The sequence below is a fragment of the Heptranchias perlo genome, chromosome 11 (assembly GCF_035084215.1).
Source record: "Heptranchias perlo isolate sHepPer1 chromosome 11, sHepPer1.hap1, whole genome shotgun sequence".
In the NCBI taxonomy this organism is placed as follows: domain Eukaryota; kingdom Metazoa; phylum Chordata; class Chondrichthyes; order Hexanchiformes; family Hexanchidae; genus Heptranchias; species Heptranchias perlo.
This window is the reverse complement of record NC_090335.1, coordinates 70993647-71012136: the sequence shown is the minus strand read 5'-3', so window position 1 is coordinate 71012136 and position 18490 is coordinate 70993647. Positions and strand designations below refer to the sequence as shown.

The window sequence follows — 18490 nt, the reverse complement described above, 5'->3', positions numbered from 1 at the left end:
CTCCATTTTTATCTGTCTGTCTGTCTCCATCTCTCACAGGTGCCATTTCTGGAGGAGAGGGAGGATGAAGCTTTTCCGAAGCCTCTTTGTCCTCGACCTGGTTCCTTGGTGGTTTTCATTAACAGCTCAGGGGAAACTTGCCCCATTTTCCTCACAGGGAAGAACTTAGTATCTATTTAGCACCTCCTCCTCAATTAATGGGCGAGAAAGGGAACTCACCACGTGAAGAACTAAAAGTCCGTGATGCATAACTACACCATAATTCTGCATATAGCTGATGTTAATTTTGAGGCAAGTGTAGGTGGTATGAAAGCCCACGATCAATAGAGAAGCCCAGTCTCAGGTGGCTCACATTTAGAATGTGCACTGAGAAGGACTGCAAATCCATACTTTAATAGTTTAAAGATGGAACACTATTCTCAAAATACTTTTTTTGTGGCAACTGTCACTCTGCTGATGGTTGAGGGGGAAATTGCACAACCATACAGAGCAAAAAGATCCCAGATTCCTATCTGGGCTGAGTTAGCTGATCTCAGCTGGGGTACTGTATAAATGCAGAGATTAGACAAGCCTGTAAGAAAGGCACAGTGGTCTAAATGGGGGACTTTAACCTTCACATAGATTGGGAAAAGCAGACTAGGAACTGTCAGAAAGGTAGTGTGTCCGGGATAGTTTTCTACAGCAGTATGTCCTAGAGGCAACAAGGGGGCAAGCCATACTAGATTTAGTAATGAGTAATGAACCAGATTTAATTAACGGTTTAACTGTACACGAACATCTATCCAATAGTGATCATAACATGATCGAGTTCTATGTAGTGTTTGAAAGGGAAAAAAGTGAGTCAGCTGCTAAGATTCTAGACTTGGGTAAGGCCGACTTCAATGGGATGAGACAGAGACTGTCCACAGTAAACTGGGCAAATCTGTTAATGGGTAAAACGACTGATGATCAGTGGGAAATGTTTAAAGAAACATTTAGCGTGACACAGAATCGGTTTATACCCCTGAGGGGCAAGAACTCTACTTGCCAAAAAAAACAGCCATGGACAACTAAAGAGGTAAGGGACAGTATAAGACATAAAGAAAGGGCATACAAAAAGGCAAAAAATGACACAGATCCTGGCGAATGGGAAAGATACAAAGATCAACAAAGGGTCACAAAACAGATAGTAAGAGCTACAAAAAGACAGTATGAAAAGAAACTTGCAAGGGATATCAAAACCAATACGAAGAACTTTTATAGTTATATTAGGAAAAAGAGGGTGGTCAGGAGCAGTGTTGGCCCCTTAAAAACTGAAAGTGGAGATATTGTCATTGACAATGGGGAAATGGCAGACATGTTGAACAATTACTTTGCGTCAGTATTTACAGTAGAAAAAGAGGCTAGCATGCCTGAAATCCCAAGAAAACTAATATTGAATCGGGGACAGGGACTTGATAAAATTAACATAAGTAAAACAACAGTAATTAAGAAAATAATAGCACTAAAGAGTGACAAATCCCCAGGACCAGATGGTTTCCATCCCAGGTTTTAAAAGAAGTAGGTGAACACATTGCAGATGCCCTGACTATAATCTTTCAAAGTTCTCTAGATTTAGGAACTGTCCCTCTAGATTGGAAAATTGCACATCACTCGGCTTTTTAGGAAAGGAGAGAGGGAAACCGGGGAATATAGACCAGTTAGCCTAGCATCTGTTGTGAGGAAAATGCTGGAGTCTATAATTAAGGAGAGGGTGACTGAACACCTCGAGAATTTTCAGTTAATCAGAGAGAGCCAGCATGGATTTGTGAAAGATAGGTGGCACCTGACAAACCTGATTGAATTTTTTGAAGAGGTGACTAAAGTAGTGGACAGGGGAATGTCAATGGATGTTATTTATATGGACTTCCAGAAGGCACTTGATAAGGTCCCACATAAGAGACTGTTAGCTAAGATAGAAGCCCATGGAATCGAGGGAAAAGTACGGACTTGGTTAGGAAGTTGGCTGAGCGAAAGGCGACAGAGAGTAGGGATAATGGGAAGGTACTCACATTGGCAGGATGTGAATAGTGGAGTCCCGCAGGGATCTGTCTTGGGACCTCAATTATTCACAATATTTATTAACGACTTAGATGAAGGCATAGAAAGTCTCAGATCTAAGTTTGCCGATGACACAAAGATTGGTGGCATTGTAAGCAGTGTAGATGAAAACATAGAATTACAAAGCGATATTCATAGATTAGATGAATGGGAAAAACTGTGGCAAATGGAATTCAATGTAGACAAATGTGAAGTCATCCACTTTGGATCAAAAAAGGATAGAACAGGGTACTTTCTAAATGGTAAAAAGTTAAAAACAGTGGATGTCCAGAGGGACCCAGGGGTTCAGGTACATAGATCATTGAAGTGTCATGAACAGGTGCAGAAAATAATCAAGAAGGCTAATGGAATGCTGGCCTTTATATCTAGAGGACTAGAGTATAAGAGGGCAGAAGTTATGCTGCAGCTATACAAAACCCTGGTTAGACCGCACCTGGAGTACTGTGAGCAGTTCTGGGCACCGCACCTTCAGAAGGACATATTGGCCTCGGAGGGAGTGCAGCGTAGGTTTACTAGAATGATACCCGGACTTCAAGGGTTAAGTTACGAGGAGAGATTACACAAATTGGGGTTGCATTCTCTGGAGTTTCGAAGGTCAAGGGGTGATCTGTTCGAAGTTTATAAGATATTAAGGGGAACGGATAGGGTGGATGGAGAAAAACTATTTCCGCTGGTTGGGGATTCTAGGAGTAGGGGGCACAGTCTAAAAATTAGAGCCAGACCTTTCAGGAGTGAGATTAGAAAACATTTCTACACACAAAGGGTGGTAGAAGTTTGGAACTCTCTTCTGCAAACGGCAATTGATACTAGCTCAATTGCTAAATTTAAATCTGAGATAGATAGCTTTTTGGCAACCAAAGATATTAAGGTATATGGGCCTAAGGCGGGTATATGGAGTTACATCACAGATCAGCCATGATCTTATCAAATGGCAGAGCAGACACGAGGGGCTGAATGGCCTACTCCTGTTCCTATGTTCCACTGTAATTAGCCTCAGCACTCCAGGGCTTGAGAAGGGAGGGGGAGGAAGAGGAGAAAGAAACCAGCCAGGACTCTCAATTATCAAGTGGCCCTTTTTTGAAAAGTGTACAAGTGTGGACTTTAGGGCTAGGACAGGCTTGGGCTCGATTAGGACGTCCCTCATTGTCCAAAATACTGTCGACATGTGCCTATTGCTCATGAAATATGACCAACTGGAATCATATCCCGGAAGAGTGTGTGCGCACACATGGTGGTGCATGTTGGGAGGGAGGAGGGGGAAAGAAGAGTGAGAAAGATGTTCTGGGCTACCCATTGGAAAGATGGTTCGTGTAATGGTTTGTGGAGAAAAGTGAAACTGTTTAAATTAAAAAGTACCAACTCTTGCAAATGGAACTGTTAGAAAACATCTGCCATGTTCAGATAATCCTTTGGGATTTATTTTTATATATTATAGAATATATTTTTCTAAAAGTGCTTTGTAGCATTCTTGCAATCTTCTGCTACATTTGCTCACAAGGCCAGGAGGGAGATGAGTAATCACTGAACCATTCTCAGAACACACTAAAGGGAAGTATTACCCTCTCCGCTGCTGTCCAATAAAAGAAGTGGGAACAAAATAACCATTTCCCTCCAGCAGTCAAGTGGTTAATTAGGATAATAAACATTATTTGTTACTAATACCAAATGCAAACGGTTAAATATGTAAAATACAGTCAGTCACTGATATCTTATTCCAGTTAGCAAAAATGTAAAGCACATTATTTCATAGTCAGATGTATCTGTCGATACCCTCACCAGGGCTCCACATTAAATAATTTTACATACTATCTGGAACACTGTGCATGTAGTATACTTGTCTCCAACTATTCTCCACCTCCCATGTCTTGGTGTTCGGTTCCAGCTCCCCCATTACCTTCTTACCTTCATTCTCTGTGTTGGCAGGGATGGAATCAATGACAAATGGGTGCAGAGGCTGAAGGTCATCCAGACTGAACTCCCCATCATCTGGCAGAAGCTCTATTGTTGTTTTTGTTTCAGAGAGAGACGGGACCAGTGCGTCGTTTCCATAGCTAATTCGGGTGTCGCTGACAGAGTTCGCCACCATGTCATCGATGAAGCTCTGCTCCTTCTGGAGAAGTTCATCTGTATTAACGGAATGCTAGAGTCATGTTTTTGGAATGGTGCACAGGTAATGAAAATGACCTCATGCAATCATCCTCTTAGATTCAAAATATCAACTACCCATACATCACTGTCCAAACTGCTGGTATTTTCTTTGTAAGGAGAGGGTAAACGGTGGAGAGGCAAGAATATCTAGATTTCATTAATTGGAAGATCCAGATTTCACCAATTGAAAGATTACACAATGCAACCTAGTTTCTGAAAGTTACTGTCCTCCTCCTCCTCCTCCACCACCCGCCCCATCGCTGACCTATTTCATTGGAACCCACTTTGACAACAATTTTGTAACAAGCATCCCCCCCTATTTTCTGCCCAGGCCATTTACCAGTGACTGACCTGCACCCATACCTGTGCCATTGCCACTCAAGACTGTTGTTTAACAAAGATTAGAACATTATTTACAGGTTTTTTGGGAGGGCAAGTGGCAGCAGGAAAAACGTTATTGGTGTAAACCTACACCAGTCATTTCATTATTCTCTGCTCCTCAGACTGTAGGTGAAGCATGGGTTTCCACAAAGGAAACAAACCTTTTAAATATCACCCCAAGGATAAATGGCAGGATGAATCCTCCCTAGACCAATAACCCAAGCTGCTACCGCTCCCGAAGGAAGAAAGGCCCCATGAAGGTCCTGCCCAACTATACTGGCCAATTACAACAATGGCAGCAGTCTCAGCCATAGGAAATAAGATGGTTCCAGGTTAGGTCACCCCAAACAGGAACAGGAGGAATCCTGCATTTGATCTTAGTGCCTCTGAGCTAGAGGGCATAGAGTGGCAGGGCTCTTATTCCCAACAGAGACGTGTGTGTGTGTGTGTGTGTGTGTGTGTGCGCGCGCGCGCACACGCACGTGTCAGATGAGGATGGAATCAAGATTGGACTCAGCAGTTATGGCCTTCTTGAATTAATAACCTGCTGACACTCACTGTCGAGGCTCATAATAAGGTCTGCAGGTGCTGTGGAATTGTACACCAATCAGAACCTTCATGGAGAAAATTGAGATAAATTAAAAATTACGAAACAAAAGTAAAAATCAGAGTGAAAAAATTCTTGGATCATCATTGTGCAAATAAATGTCAGCTTGGCTCAGTGATAGCACTCTTGCCTCTAATTCAGAAGATGGTGGGTTCAAGCCCGAGTCCATGACTTGAGGACATCATTTAGGCTGGCACTTTAATGGAGGGAGTGCTCCATTTTTGGAGGTTTTGTCTTTCAGATGAGATGTTAACAGATGCCTGTCTATTCAGGTGGATGTAAAAGATCTCATGGCATTATTCGAAGAACGGGGGAGTTCTCCTGGTGTCTTGGCCAATATTATTTATCCGTCGACTAACACCAACAAAAACAAAGTAACAACAACAACTTGCATTCATATAGCATCTTTAACGTAGTAAAACTTCCCAAGATGCTTCACAGGAGCGTTATCAAATAGATGACACAGAGTCACATACGGAGATATTGGGACAGGTGACCAAAAACTTGGTCAGGTAGGTTTTAAAGAACGTCTTAAAGGAGGAGAAGGAGGTAGAGAGGCGGAGAGGTTTAGGGAGGGAATTCCAGAGCTCAGGGCCTAGGCAGTTGAAGGCACAGCTGTGTTGGAGGAGTGCAGATTTAACTACTGTTCATTGAACATTGCTGTGTGCACATTGTTGTTTATGTAGGCAAAAGTAATAGCCAATGACTACACTTCAAAAGTACTTAATCGGCTATAAAGTGCTTTGGGATGTTCTGGGAATATGAAAGGCGCCATATAAATGCAAGTTCTTTCTTTCAACATTCAAAGGGTGAGCAGAGATAAAAGCAAGAGTATGGCATCACTATAATTAAATAAAACATTTTAGGTAGGAGTCAAGGTTAACGACTTCTCAATTCCAGATAACTGCCTGGGTGAGGTGCACTACACAGCATTGGTTTAAAAAAACAAATGCAGATCTTTGCCGGGCAGTGATTGTAGGGAAATGTAGAGTTTCTCAGAAACTCAGGATTGATTGGTCTCCAGAAGCATAATTCTCATATCTGACTTGCGAGAGGTGACAGAACTATCTGAAATTCTGTTTACGATTATCATTCTTTGCCGACAGAAAGCAGATTTTTTAAAAAAGCATTCCTGTTGAACTTGGTTCAATCTGTTAAATTAAAAAAAGGGTGACCTCTTCAAGGGTTGGCGATTTTTGGATTTCAAACTGGATATTTTTCTGAAGTGAGACATTTATGACACATCAGCAATAATGTACTGCAATTACCAAGGGAAATGTAATTCACTCTGCAGCAATCTCTCTATCAAGATTCTTCTTAGTATAGCACTGCTCTGAATTCAAAGCAGAACGATTTTTCAACATTTCAGCCTTGGGTAATGGAGTACAATAATGTCACCACCCCGGGCAACAATTAGTCTGTCTCTCTACAAAACCACAAACACACCAATTGTTAGTAGGTGTTTCAAAATACTAAATTAGAATAAAAGTACTTTAAATCCAACATGCAATTATAAGCGCAAAGCATTCAGCATACTTGCACTGCGATAATGTGGCTTTTTAAAAGTACACATATGCCTATATTTAAAATATAGACTGTGCTTAGTGCTTTTTTATGGATAGGGCTGAAGCTATACTCAAAGTGAAGAGGCATGAGCACTAAATAAAGTGCTCATACAAACAATTTCTGTGGCAGGTCAAGAAATGGGACAATATGCTTACAGAAGCCAAGTGAATGATTAAACATTTAGCGATTTAAAGATCTGGCAATGCAGATCACACGGAGCAAGATTCATTTAGTAACTGTATTAATTTTACTTACAGTATTCCTTTTTAAAAGGATTTTATTTATTGATTTGATCTGCCAGGATTGCCATTTTGGCATCAACATCAAGCTGTGCTAAATCCATGCAGTGCAGAATTCTATTTTTATTTAACAAAGCCCTTAAGATTTCTAAATCTTTTTTCTCAAACTTTCTCTTCCTTTTCCAAAGGTTCAGGATCTTGTTGGGTTGCAAACATCAGCAGCCCTCTGGTATCTTACCCAAAGTGGCCATTCTATGTATGAGCCCTGACAGTGAATACAGCTATTCAACTGTGGAGGGCATTACAGCTGAGCCAATCCTGTCCTCACCCAGCCAAACACTCACATTTTCAATTGGGGTATCACTGGAAAGCGACCGAGAGTGAGGCCCCTGGCTGGGGTTTCCCACTCTGTAGCCCAGTTAAATTTCCCCAACTGCTGCACGACTCAGATAAATTAGCAGCATGAACTGGGATCGAACCTGGGATTTTCTAGTTTGTATGGATTAGTTATTACACTGGTCAGTGTATTCACCCACCGTGCCATTGGGGAAGTTTATAAAATTAGTAAGGTCTGGATCTTGCTCCTGGAAATTTTTAACAACAAACATCTCCAAGTATTTCCTTCAGTTTAACAGCTTACCTTGAGTATAGAAAATTATGTGGTCAACTAATTGTGGTGTTTAAGATAATTAAAGGAGTTGATAGGGTAAATAGCGAGAAACTATTTCCTCTGGTGGGGGAGTCCAGAACAAGGTGGCATAACCGTAAAATTAGAGCTAGGCCGTTCAGGGTGATATCAGAAAGCACTTCTTCACACGAAGGGTAGTGGAAATCAGGAACTTTTCTCCCCTCCCTCCCTCCCCGCAAAAAGCTGTTGAGGCTGGAGGTCAACTGAAAATTTAAAAACTGAGATTGATAGATTTTTGTTAAGCAATGGTATTAAGGGTTACAGAACCAAGGTGGGTAGATGCAGTTAAGATAACAGGTCAGCCATGATCTAACTGAATGGTGGAACAGGCTTGAGGGGCTGAATGGCCTACTCCTGTTCCTATATCCCTTAGGTCTAACTTGTGGCATGATTAATAAGGGCAATAAGGATAAGAGTCAACACATTTACAGAAACGTACCAACTTCATCCTGGATCTCCTCTGCAACTGATGGGACTTTGTAAAGCAGTGACAGACTCTGATTCATACGTTCATCAATCACACGCAGGTGAGTCATTACCTACGAAAGAAGCAAAAGGCAGAAATTTTTACTAAATCTATACACTGTGGAGACTCGGAGACATTTGCACTCATTGGCGCTGAGTACCATTACTGGGAAAGTGGCAAAAGCACTCTAGAATCCCACAATCCATCTCATTTTCTTGTGACTGCAATAGGTTTGAAACTAGCTATGTTGCCGCTATGCTTATACAGGCTTCCTTCCATTAAATGCAACTAGCTCAACCCACCAAATCATACATGATGGTATTTCCTTTCTAAACTGTACAAATTGATAAGCTGAAGATGGTTGCCACCGAACTTGGTTTTCTTGTGATTTAACTAACTTTGAAACTATTCAGTCCACTACCAATTTCGTGGGATTTCCTACCATCAGAAAAATCTGACTTTTCAGAACAGGGTGCTACTGGATAAAAAGGCCACTGGCAGCTCTTCAGTTTTTTTTTATGAAAACAATTTTATATCTATCCCATCAAGTCACCAAAATATATACTTGTCCGACCCGCAACACTGCACATTACTAATGGGTTTGATTTGGTAAAATCCAAGATAGCCAAAACAGCGTGCACATTTTCTTGTAACTATCACAAACTTTCAACTATTGCACTCAGAGTAGCCTTTGTTGCCAGTATATTCTCTCCATCTTCATCCTCTTGCTGCCACACCTTTCTAAGAGGAGGTCGTCTTTCTTCCCTCCAACCCTTCCCAGTCCTTTAAAAAAATGACTAGTTAATATTTTTCTTCTTCTTGAGAATATTTAAATCTCTATTGTTGCTAACAAAAGTTTGAAGGAGGTTAATACAGAGCTTGGTGAATATATTAAGGTCACAAAGCACCCTCTCTCACCATTACCACTATTAATTTTCAGGTAATTAAATCCAACAAAAAGTTAATACAAAAATGGCTTCCAAACTATCGAACACTTTAATGTCATCTCAAAGGAAGTGATTTAAAAGGTAAAAGAGCATGGAAAAAGTGACTTTTACAGACCAGAATTGCTCAAAGCAAAATCCATTAGGCTGTGAAATCTATTTTTAAAACTCTCCGTCTTAGTATCACCAGGTCACGGCAGGCTACCTGGCGCTAGGAATCTAACATTGCTGCTCGGAGCCAGCTACTTGATGGTGCTGATGATCATCTGGCATCCTAACACTCACTGTCTACTGGTGCTCTGATGTGTTGCTCTATCAGCACCTTCACTGTCTATGCTTCCAAAGCACTCAAGCTACCTTCATTTATTCTAATAGGTTTAATAATGGTTGTTGACTTAAGAGTTAAGATTTGCAAAGGGCACTAAAGGACAAATTTTCACAGCTTGTACCTAACTCGTGGAAGTATATTCTTGCCAAGACATCTCAGGTACAGACAAAAAAGCAAAGGTTCTTTGCTATTTTGGCATTTATGCTTCAAGCTATTAAGGCCACAAAACAAAATTTCAGTGGGTACCGACACAGGTGGGTACCAGAACATCTTAAGTGCCCTTCCCAGCTCTCTCTCCATCATATCCCTGATTCACAAATTTGAGTGACCTTGGGGCTGCTCAACAAGCGGTCTTCCCACATCGTACGCTTTTTCAGCAGATTCATTTGACAAAGGGATGGGGGTGTAAAGAGAGTGGAAATAGAACTAAAATGCATCTGAATAGAAATTTAAAACCCAACCATGCCAAGCATTGTAATCAGAATTTTGTTGGGACAACATATCTTGTGGAAGTAACTGCCTTTTGGTTTCACATTGTCAAATTAACCTGGGCACAACGATTAGTACATAATTACATACACTTCTACTTGCTTGAATTTGGAGTCTATCAAGATCTGAACCTGCAATGGATGTGCAACGTGAGCTGCATAAACCACCACATCACTAGGCTGCACAATTCCATCAGGCTCTTACTTGTGATTTGATCTGAGCCGCCTTCTTAGGATCAACCATGCGGACGTGCTCGAAGTGTTTCAGGGTGTGCTGTCTGTCTTTCTGCTCAGCACGGATATACTTCTTCAGTGCATTGAGAACATGTCGGGGCTAGAAGGAAACAGCCAAATTATTTTGATAGAATTCTTTTCTGCTGAAAACCCTGCATTAATTTGCACAGGAATTAAAAGTTAAAAAAAAATCCCCACAAGCAGCAGCATGCAATTCTTCACGCATTTGAATCTTAATACTAAGGTTATAACTCAGTTTAATCTAGGCTTATACTATTTAATAAAGCGGGCTATGAATTAGATTCCAGAAAATGCCTTAAAAATGCAGTGCCCTAAAACAGTCACGGAATCCTGTTTCCCAGGCACATAGCAGGAGCTGAAGTCAATCAGTTATATTTTACTCCCAGCAATTCTCATTCTGAAGAGGATCAACGTTTCAGGAATTCACAGTTCACATACTCGAGCCAGTAAATTCCACCCTTTGCCCAGGGGAAACACAGGTCCAATGAGCTGCTGGCAGCTGTGTAAGAACGCAAGCCTCGAATTCCCGAAATACTAAAAATACATGAGATGGACCAGGAAGAAAAGTAAAATAGAACTTAATGGGTTAGCTTTTTTTTAAAAAAAGGGCCTACGTGCCTATGAAGAAGCTGAGTGACAAATCCTCCGCCCACCTGCAAAGTTATCCTCCTCCCTCCCATCAGTGCCTAAGCATCAACTCTGGGATAAATGGGCAGGAGACCTTATACGAAGCTTCTACAAATGCCACTCTGCATCGCCAACTAGGAAATCGATGAGCTCGGCCGATGGTAACTGGACCTCCTTTTTCCTTCCTCTGGGCGGAATGCCTGGCCTTTTCTTGGCAGCCTTCTCTCAGGACAGTTGGAACAAGACCAAGAACATGTAGGAAACTACAAGGAGTAGCCCACAGATCTGAGACAGTGCAGTGAATACAACTACCTCTAAAGCACCACACCTTTTAAGAAAAAATAAGGCAGTTCATCTCATTGAGCAGAGACCAACCCTTAAATATGATGTGGAGGTGCCGGTGATGGACTGGGGTTGACAAATGTAAACAATCTTACAACACCAAGTTATAGTCCAACAATTTTATTTGAAAATCACAAGCTTTCGGAGGCTTCCTCCTTCGTCAGGTGAATGTCAGGAAATCCTTGAACCTTTTGCATTTATATTCAGAGAACAACACCTGGTGATTACAGATAATCATTCCAACTGCCCGTTGTCAAGGCAATCAAAGTGTTCAGACAGAGAGGTGTTACCTACAGGACCACCGAATATACAAACGGCCAGAACACAAAACAGAGAGAGAGAGGGAGAAACATCTGAAAGGAAGAGAAAGACTGAAAATGACCCGTTGAATTAAAAACAGATAACTTTTATTCGCTGGTGGGGTTACGTGTAGCGCGACATGAACCCAAGATCCAGGTTGAGGCCGTCCTCATGGGTGCGGAACTATCAATTTCTGCTCGACGATTTTGCGTTGTCGTGTGTCTCGAAGGCCGCCTTGGAGTACGCTTACCCGAAGATTGGTGGCTGAATGTCCTTGACTGCTGAAGTGTTCCCCGACTGGGAGGGGACCCTCCTGTCTGGCAATTGTTGCGCGGTGTCCGTTCATCCGTTGTCGCAGTGTCTGCATGGTCTCGCCAATGTACCATGCTCCGGGGCATCCTTTCCTGCAACGTATGAGGTAGACAACGTTGGCCGAGTCACAGGAGTATGAACCATGTACCTGGTGGGTGGTGTCCTCTCGTGTGATGGTGATATCTGTGTCGATGATCTGGCATGTCTTGCAGAGGTTGCCGTGGCAGGGTTGTGTGGTGTCGTGGACGTTGTTCTCCTGAAAGCTGGGTAATTTGCTGCGAACGATGGTCTGTTTGAGGTTGGGTGGCTGTTTAAAGGCGAGTAGTGGAGGTGTGGGAATGGCCTTAGCGAGGTGTTCGTCGTCATCGATGACATGTTGAAGGCTGCGGAGAACATGGCGTAGTTTCTCCGCTCCGGGGAAGTACTGGACGACGAAGGGTACTCTGTTGGTTGCGACCCGTGTTAGTCTTCGGAGGAGGTCTATGCGATTTTTTGCTGTGGCCCGTCGGAACTGTCGATCGACGAGTCATAGAATAGAATCATAGAAGTTTACAACATGGAAACAGGCCCTTCGGCCCAACATGTCCATGTCGCCCAGTTTATACCACTAAGCTAGTCCCAATTGCCTGCACTTGGCCCATATCCCTCTATACCCATCTTACCCATGTAACTGTCCAAATGCTTTTTAAAAGACAAAATTGTACCCGCCTCTACTACTGCCTCTGGCAGCTTGTTCCAGACACTCACCACCCTTTGAGTGAAAAAATTGCCCCTCTGGACCCTTTTGTATCTCTCCCCTCTCACCTTAAATCTATGTCCCCTCGTTATAGACTCCCCTACCTTTGGGAAAAGATTTTGACTATCTACCTTATCTATGTCCCTCATTATTTTATAGACTTGTATAAGATCACCCCTCAACCTCCTACTCTCCAGGGAAAAAAGTCCCAGTCTATCTAACCTCTCCCTATAAGTCAAACCATCAAGTCCCGGCAGCATCCTAGTAAATCTTGGTGTCATCTGCAAACTTACTAACCATGCCTCCTAAATTCTCATCCAAATCATTAATATAAATAACAAATAACAGCGGACCCAGCACCGATCCCTGAGGCACACCGCTGGTCACAGGCCTCCAATTTGAAAAACAACCCTCTACACCCACCCTCTGTCTTCTGTCGTCAAGCCAATGTTGTATCCAATTGGCTACCTCACCTTGGATCCCGTGAGATTTAACCTTATGTAACAACCTACCATGCGGTACCTTGTCAAAGGCTTTGCTAAAGTCCATGTAGACCACGTCTACTGCACAGCCCTCATCTATCTTCTTGGTTACCCCTTCAAAAAACTCAATCAAATTCGTGAGACATGATTTTCCTCTCACAAAACCATGCTGACTGTTCCTAATCAGTCCCTGCCTCTCCAAATGCCCGTAGATCCTGTCTCTCAGAATACCCTCTAACAACTTACCCACTACAGATGTCAGGCTCACCGGTCTGTAGTTCCCAGGCTTTTCCCTGCCGCCCTTCTTAAACAAAGGCACAACATTTGCTACCCTCCAATCTTCAGGCACCTCACCTGTAGCTGTCGATGATTCAAATATCTCTGCTCGGGGACCCGCAATTTCCTCCCTAACCTCCCATAACGTCCTGGGATACATTTCATCAGGTCCCGGAGATTTATCTACCTTGATGCGCGTTAAGACTTCCAGCACCTCCCTCTCTGTAATATGTACACTCCTCAAGACATCACTATTTATTTCCCCAAGTTCCCTAACATCCATGCCTTTCTCAACCGTAAATAACGATGCGAAATATTCATTTAGGATCTCACCCATCTCTTGTGGTTCCGCACATAGATGACCTTGTTGATCCTTCAGAGGCCCTACTTTCTCCCTTACGAGGATATGACGTAAGAACGGGATATGACGTAAGAACGGGATCTGACGCTCGACTCGTCGATCGACAGTTCCGACGGGCCACAGCAAAAAATCGCACAGACCTCCTCAGAAGACAAACACGGGACGCAACCAACAGAGTACCCTTCGTCGTCCAGTACTTCCCCGGAGCGGAGAAACTACGCCATGTTCTCCGCAGCCTTCAACATGTCATCGATGACGACGAACACCTCGCTAAGGCCATCCCCACACCTCCACTACTCGCCTTTAAACAGCCACCCAACCTCAAACAGACCATCGTTCGCAGCAAATTACCCAGCTTTCAGGAGAACAGCGTCCACGACACCACATAACCCTGCCACGGCAACCTCTGCAAGACATGCCAGATCATCGACACAAATACCACCATCACACGAGAGGACACCACCCACCAGGTACATGGTTCATACTCCTGTGACTCGGCCAACGTTGTCTACCTCATACTTTGCAGGAAAGGATGCCCCAAAGCATGGTACATTGGCGAGACCATGCAGACACTGCGACAACGGATGAACGGACACCGCGCAACAATCGCCAGACAGGAGGGTCCCCTCCCAGTCGGGGAACACTTCAGCAGTCAAGGACATTCAGCCACCGATCTTCGGGTGAGCGTACTCCAAGGCGGCCTTCGAGACACACGACAACGCAAAATCGTCGAGCAGAAATTGATAGCCAAGTTCCGCACCCATGAGGACGGCCTCAACCGGGATCTTGGGTTCATGTCGCGCTACACGTAACCCCACCAGCGAATAAAAGTTATCTGTTTTTAATTCAACGGGTCATTTTCAGTCTTTCTCTTCCTTTCAGATGTTTCTCCCTCTCTCTCTCTGTTTTGTGTTCTGGCCGTTTGTATATTCGGTGGTCCTGTAGGTAACACCTCTCTGTCTGAACACTTTGATTGCCTTGACAACGGGCAGTTGGAATGATTATCTGTAATCACCAGGTATTGTTCTCTGAATATAAACGCGAAAGGTTCAAGGATTTCCTGACATTCACCTGACGAAGGAGGAAGCCTCCGAAAGCTTGTGATTTTCAAATAAAATTGTTGGACTATAACTTGGTGTTGTAAGATTGTTTACATTTGTCAACCCTTAAATAGTATAAAGCTAAATTTGATTAATTTTTTTTGTTTAAAAAAAAAACAGAACACAATGAGCCAAAGTTTTAAACTCCCTTGAATTAACAGCGCCCTGGCTGTCTCCAGTTAGCAATGTGCCAATGCCAAATGGACAATATTTTTTTCTTTTTTAAGAAAAGCTCTCTCCATACAGCTTTGCACTCACCCGGGGTGGATTTGCCTGCAGTGCAGTAAGGTAATTCTCCAGAGCAATACGGCGCCTATCGTTCAGCATGGCCTCCACCCTTGCCATATGGGTCTCTACCAACTGCTGTCTCTCACTTGCTGCTTCCTGCTCTAGTGATTCTACCATCTCCTGGAAACGCTTAAGGATCACAAAAGGTTCCCATTAAAAAAAATGGCAACAACTTCCAATTTTTTTATTCAAAAGAGAAAGGTTGTAAACTGTAGGCAGTGATTTACAGCAACAATCCAGACTGCAAAATCTAGCATACAAAGGTGTCATGCCAGTTCACAAAGCTGGAATGCACAGATGTAGAATAAATCTCAGATTTAAAATATTAATGCCAGTCATGCATTTCCTTCCCTCTCAGAAACAGTGACTATGCTAAAAAAGAAATGCTGCATCCACACGTATAAACTTTGTACCTGGGATTAAAAAAAGGAGCAATGCTTAAAACCACCACAGCAATCATGCTTACCTGAATAACAGCCTTTTTGTCAGCTTTAGGCAGATTTTTAGCTTGACGCTCAGCTTCTTCCCATTCCCTCATTATCTAAAGACAACACAGTACATTTAGAAACCCATCTCATTAATTGCATTTCTCAAAATTAAAACCTGGAATCCCGTAAAAGGGGCTGCAATACGACTCGTGTCACGCAAGCACACTGAATCAGTACTGCAGCGTATTTGCTTGAATGTGATTTTTCTTGTAGTACACTGATGCTAAGATCAGTGACAACAGTGATTAAATAGATCAATACATATACAGGACCAGTAAAAACTGCCATTGATAATCTAACAACAGAGGAAAAGACTTCAAACAGAATACAACATGAAATAAACCAACCTTTGACATACGCTCTCGATGCTTGGCCTCCAATCTCTCCTTTGCCTTCTGGAAATAAGCATGCTCGTTCTCATCGCCAGGTGTTTCGAGGTACTTGTCAACAGCATCTGGAGTGCTGGCTGCTGTAGTAGGGACTAAAAATGGAAGTGACAAAAAAAAAATTCTTAACCAAAATGTGTCCCAAGAGAGCATTTTTAAAAAGGCTAAGTAGCCCAATCAAGTCTACAGAAGCCCAACTCCATCCAGACTTGAATACTGGTACCATATTTGGGGAGGTTCTTACATCCTTCATCTTCCTGGACAAGATACACGAAAAAGCTCAGTTGGTGACCTTTGCCTTGTCTGGTCTCCAAGCTCCCACCCAACGCAATTTTTATGGTCTTTGTCTTATCACTTTGTCTGCATCCTCACTACGTTGAAACAGGAACTTCCTACATCCATGACACATACTTTTCCAGGAATTCTTTGCCCCCCTCAGTTCTCGTAGCTTATCCCTTTTATACTGGGAATCTTCCCAGAAGATATACTTGTTGCTCTTCAGATGCTGATAGGCTGTTTCCCGTGGCTGGAGAGTCTAAAACTAGGGTTCATAGTCTGAAGGGTCGGTCATTTAGGACTGAGATGAGGAAAAATTTCTTCACTCGGGGTTGTGAATCTCTGGAATTCTCTACTCCAGAGGGCTGGGGATGCTCAGTCGAGTATATTCAAGACTGAGATTGATAGATTTTTGGACACTAAGCGAATCAAGGGATATGGGGATCAGGCCAGGAAAGTGGAGTTGAGGTAGTAGATCAGCCATGATCTTATTGAATGGCGCAGCAGGCTCGAGGGCCTACTCCTGTTTCTATTTCTTGTGTTCTCTGTAACCTTTCCAATGTACATACATCTCTTTTTGTGATATGATGGCCAAAACCAAACATAATACTCAGTGTTCAGACCCCTGTATTATAAAGCGTTAGCATAATTTCTGTATATTTACAGCCTACTGTTCTAGATATACAGTCTAGTATTCTATTAACTTTTTTAATTGCTTCAGCATAGGAGAGGCGTGCCTGCCATTACTCCAGCTCCCTTCAAAACTTGTGCCTATTTAAATTTCATTGCATGCTTATGGCCATAATTTCTGACCTATTTATACTTACCAGTGTTAAATTTTCTTTGCTCAATTTATTGTCGATTCTAGTGGCTTTAACTAAATTAGAAGTGTTTCATGTGGAACTTTGTCAAAAGCTTTCTGAAAACCTACATAAGCTGCATTACAGAGTGCCACTCTTTACCCTATCTGTAATGTTCACAAAGTCAAAAAGGTTTGTCGGTCAGGTTCTCCTCCTTCTAAATCCACACTAGTAGTTTCTCGTTAAATTCTTGCCGTACATATATCTCACTGTAGTTGCCTGTGTCAGCCTTTTCACCCTTTTTAAAGATACCTGCCATTTTTGCCTGCTGAACTTCACTAAAGGTGGAGATTCCTCCATGTCAGGAAGTCAATGACCAGAGATTTCCTCCCTGTTCTCCTTCAGCACACTAGGATATATACTATCTGGCAAGACTATGAAAGGCAAGGAAATAATCTACTACACGGTATAAACCACTCAATATCCATCCTGAACTATGTAAAGAATCTTACAACACTAGGTTATAGTCCAATAATTTTATATGAAAATCACAAATTGTTGGACTATAACCTGGTGTTGTAAGATTCTTTACATTTGTCAACCCCAGTCCATCACCGGCATCTCCACATCATCCTGAACTAAACAGTGGCATGGAATGAGTGCAAGGTGCAGAGTAACTTCACCACCGTGGTCAGTACACGTGCATCCTATCTTCATATAATTTACACCTCTCCTACACAGCCCATATTAGAAGAGCAGTGCTTCAGGACAAGTTCTACATTAAAGGCACGATATCAATGCAGGCTGATGTTGTTGATGAAAAATAACAAACTGAAAGACGGGCAAGAGCTACAGAAAAGTGTCAGTTCAAAACTCCAGCTGAAGATCTGACTAGAAGCAAAATAAACAGCCAAAGCCTAAATTTCGATCTGAGTGAGAGAGGCAGACTGCACACATATTTTTGGAACACCCAAAGGAAATTAAACACAAAACGGTAAGTTTACTGGACATGCGCGGCATGAAATAGTGGATCTAATGTCACTTTTGTAAAAGTACAGCATGGTTAATTCCCGATTTCAGACCACCAAATAAATGTAAGCTATCTAAATTGTTTGCGACACAGGGGTCTTTACATCTTCTGGACTGTGCAGTTTTAATCCACTACGAATGGGAGATTATGATCTTAATACCGAATTTTATCCTGTTACTATGTGGGGGTATTGGGTACAAAAGGATTTTAAAACAGATGCCATTGGGTATTTTTTAAATCAGAGCCAAGACTGAATAAACCTTAAAGCTTAAAATGGCTTGAGAAGGAGGTAAGATTGCCAAACATCTCTGGAATACTGATTCCAGCCAAGGTGCTAAGCCTACAGCAAAGGAACCAGTCAACTACAAAAGGTGACTGAAATGGAGTAATGGAGGGAAATGGAAAATAACAGTGGCCTCCCATGTGGCAAGTCCCGATCTCAGCAACTCCTGGAAGGCCTTCAGTAGAAGTTGGGCACTCCAGCTTGGCTTGGATAG

General features: G+C 42.5%; 1 protein-coding gene across 3 annotated transcripts in view; it reads right to left on the bottom strand.

The window, feature by feature from the left end:
• appa (amyloid beta (A4) precursor protein a) overlaps positions 1-18490 on the bottom strand; it is a 152794-nt gene that overhangs the window by 12969 nt on the left and 121335 nt on the right. For 2 of the 3 annotated variants that reach the window (XM_067993353.1, XM_067993351.1), the window contains 6 exons: positions 15849-15982; positions 15480-15554; positions 14984-15142; positions 10140-10268; positions 8148-8247; positions 3982-4203 (listed from right to left, as the gene is read on the bottom strand). In XM_067993353.1, the coding sequence (XP_067849454.1) occupies positions 3982-4203; positions 8148-8247; positions 10140-10268; positions 14984-15142; positions 15480-15554; positions 15849-15982 (819 nt within the window). The remainder of the gene's footprint in view (positions 1-3981; positions 4204-8147; positions 8248-10139; positions 10269-14983; positions 15143-15479; positions 15555-15848; positions 15983-18490) is intronic. The other variant, XM_067993352.1, reaches the window with a different exon arrangement.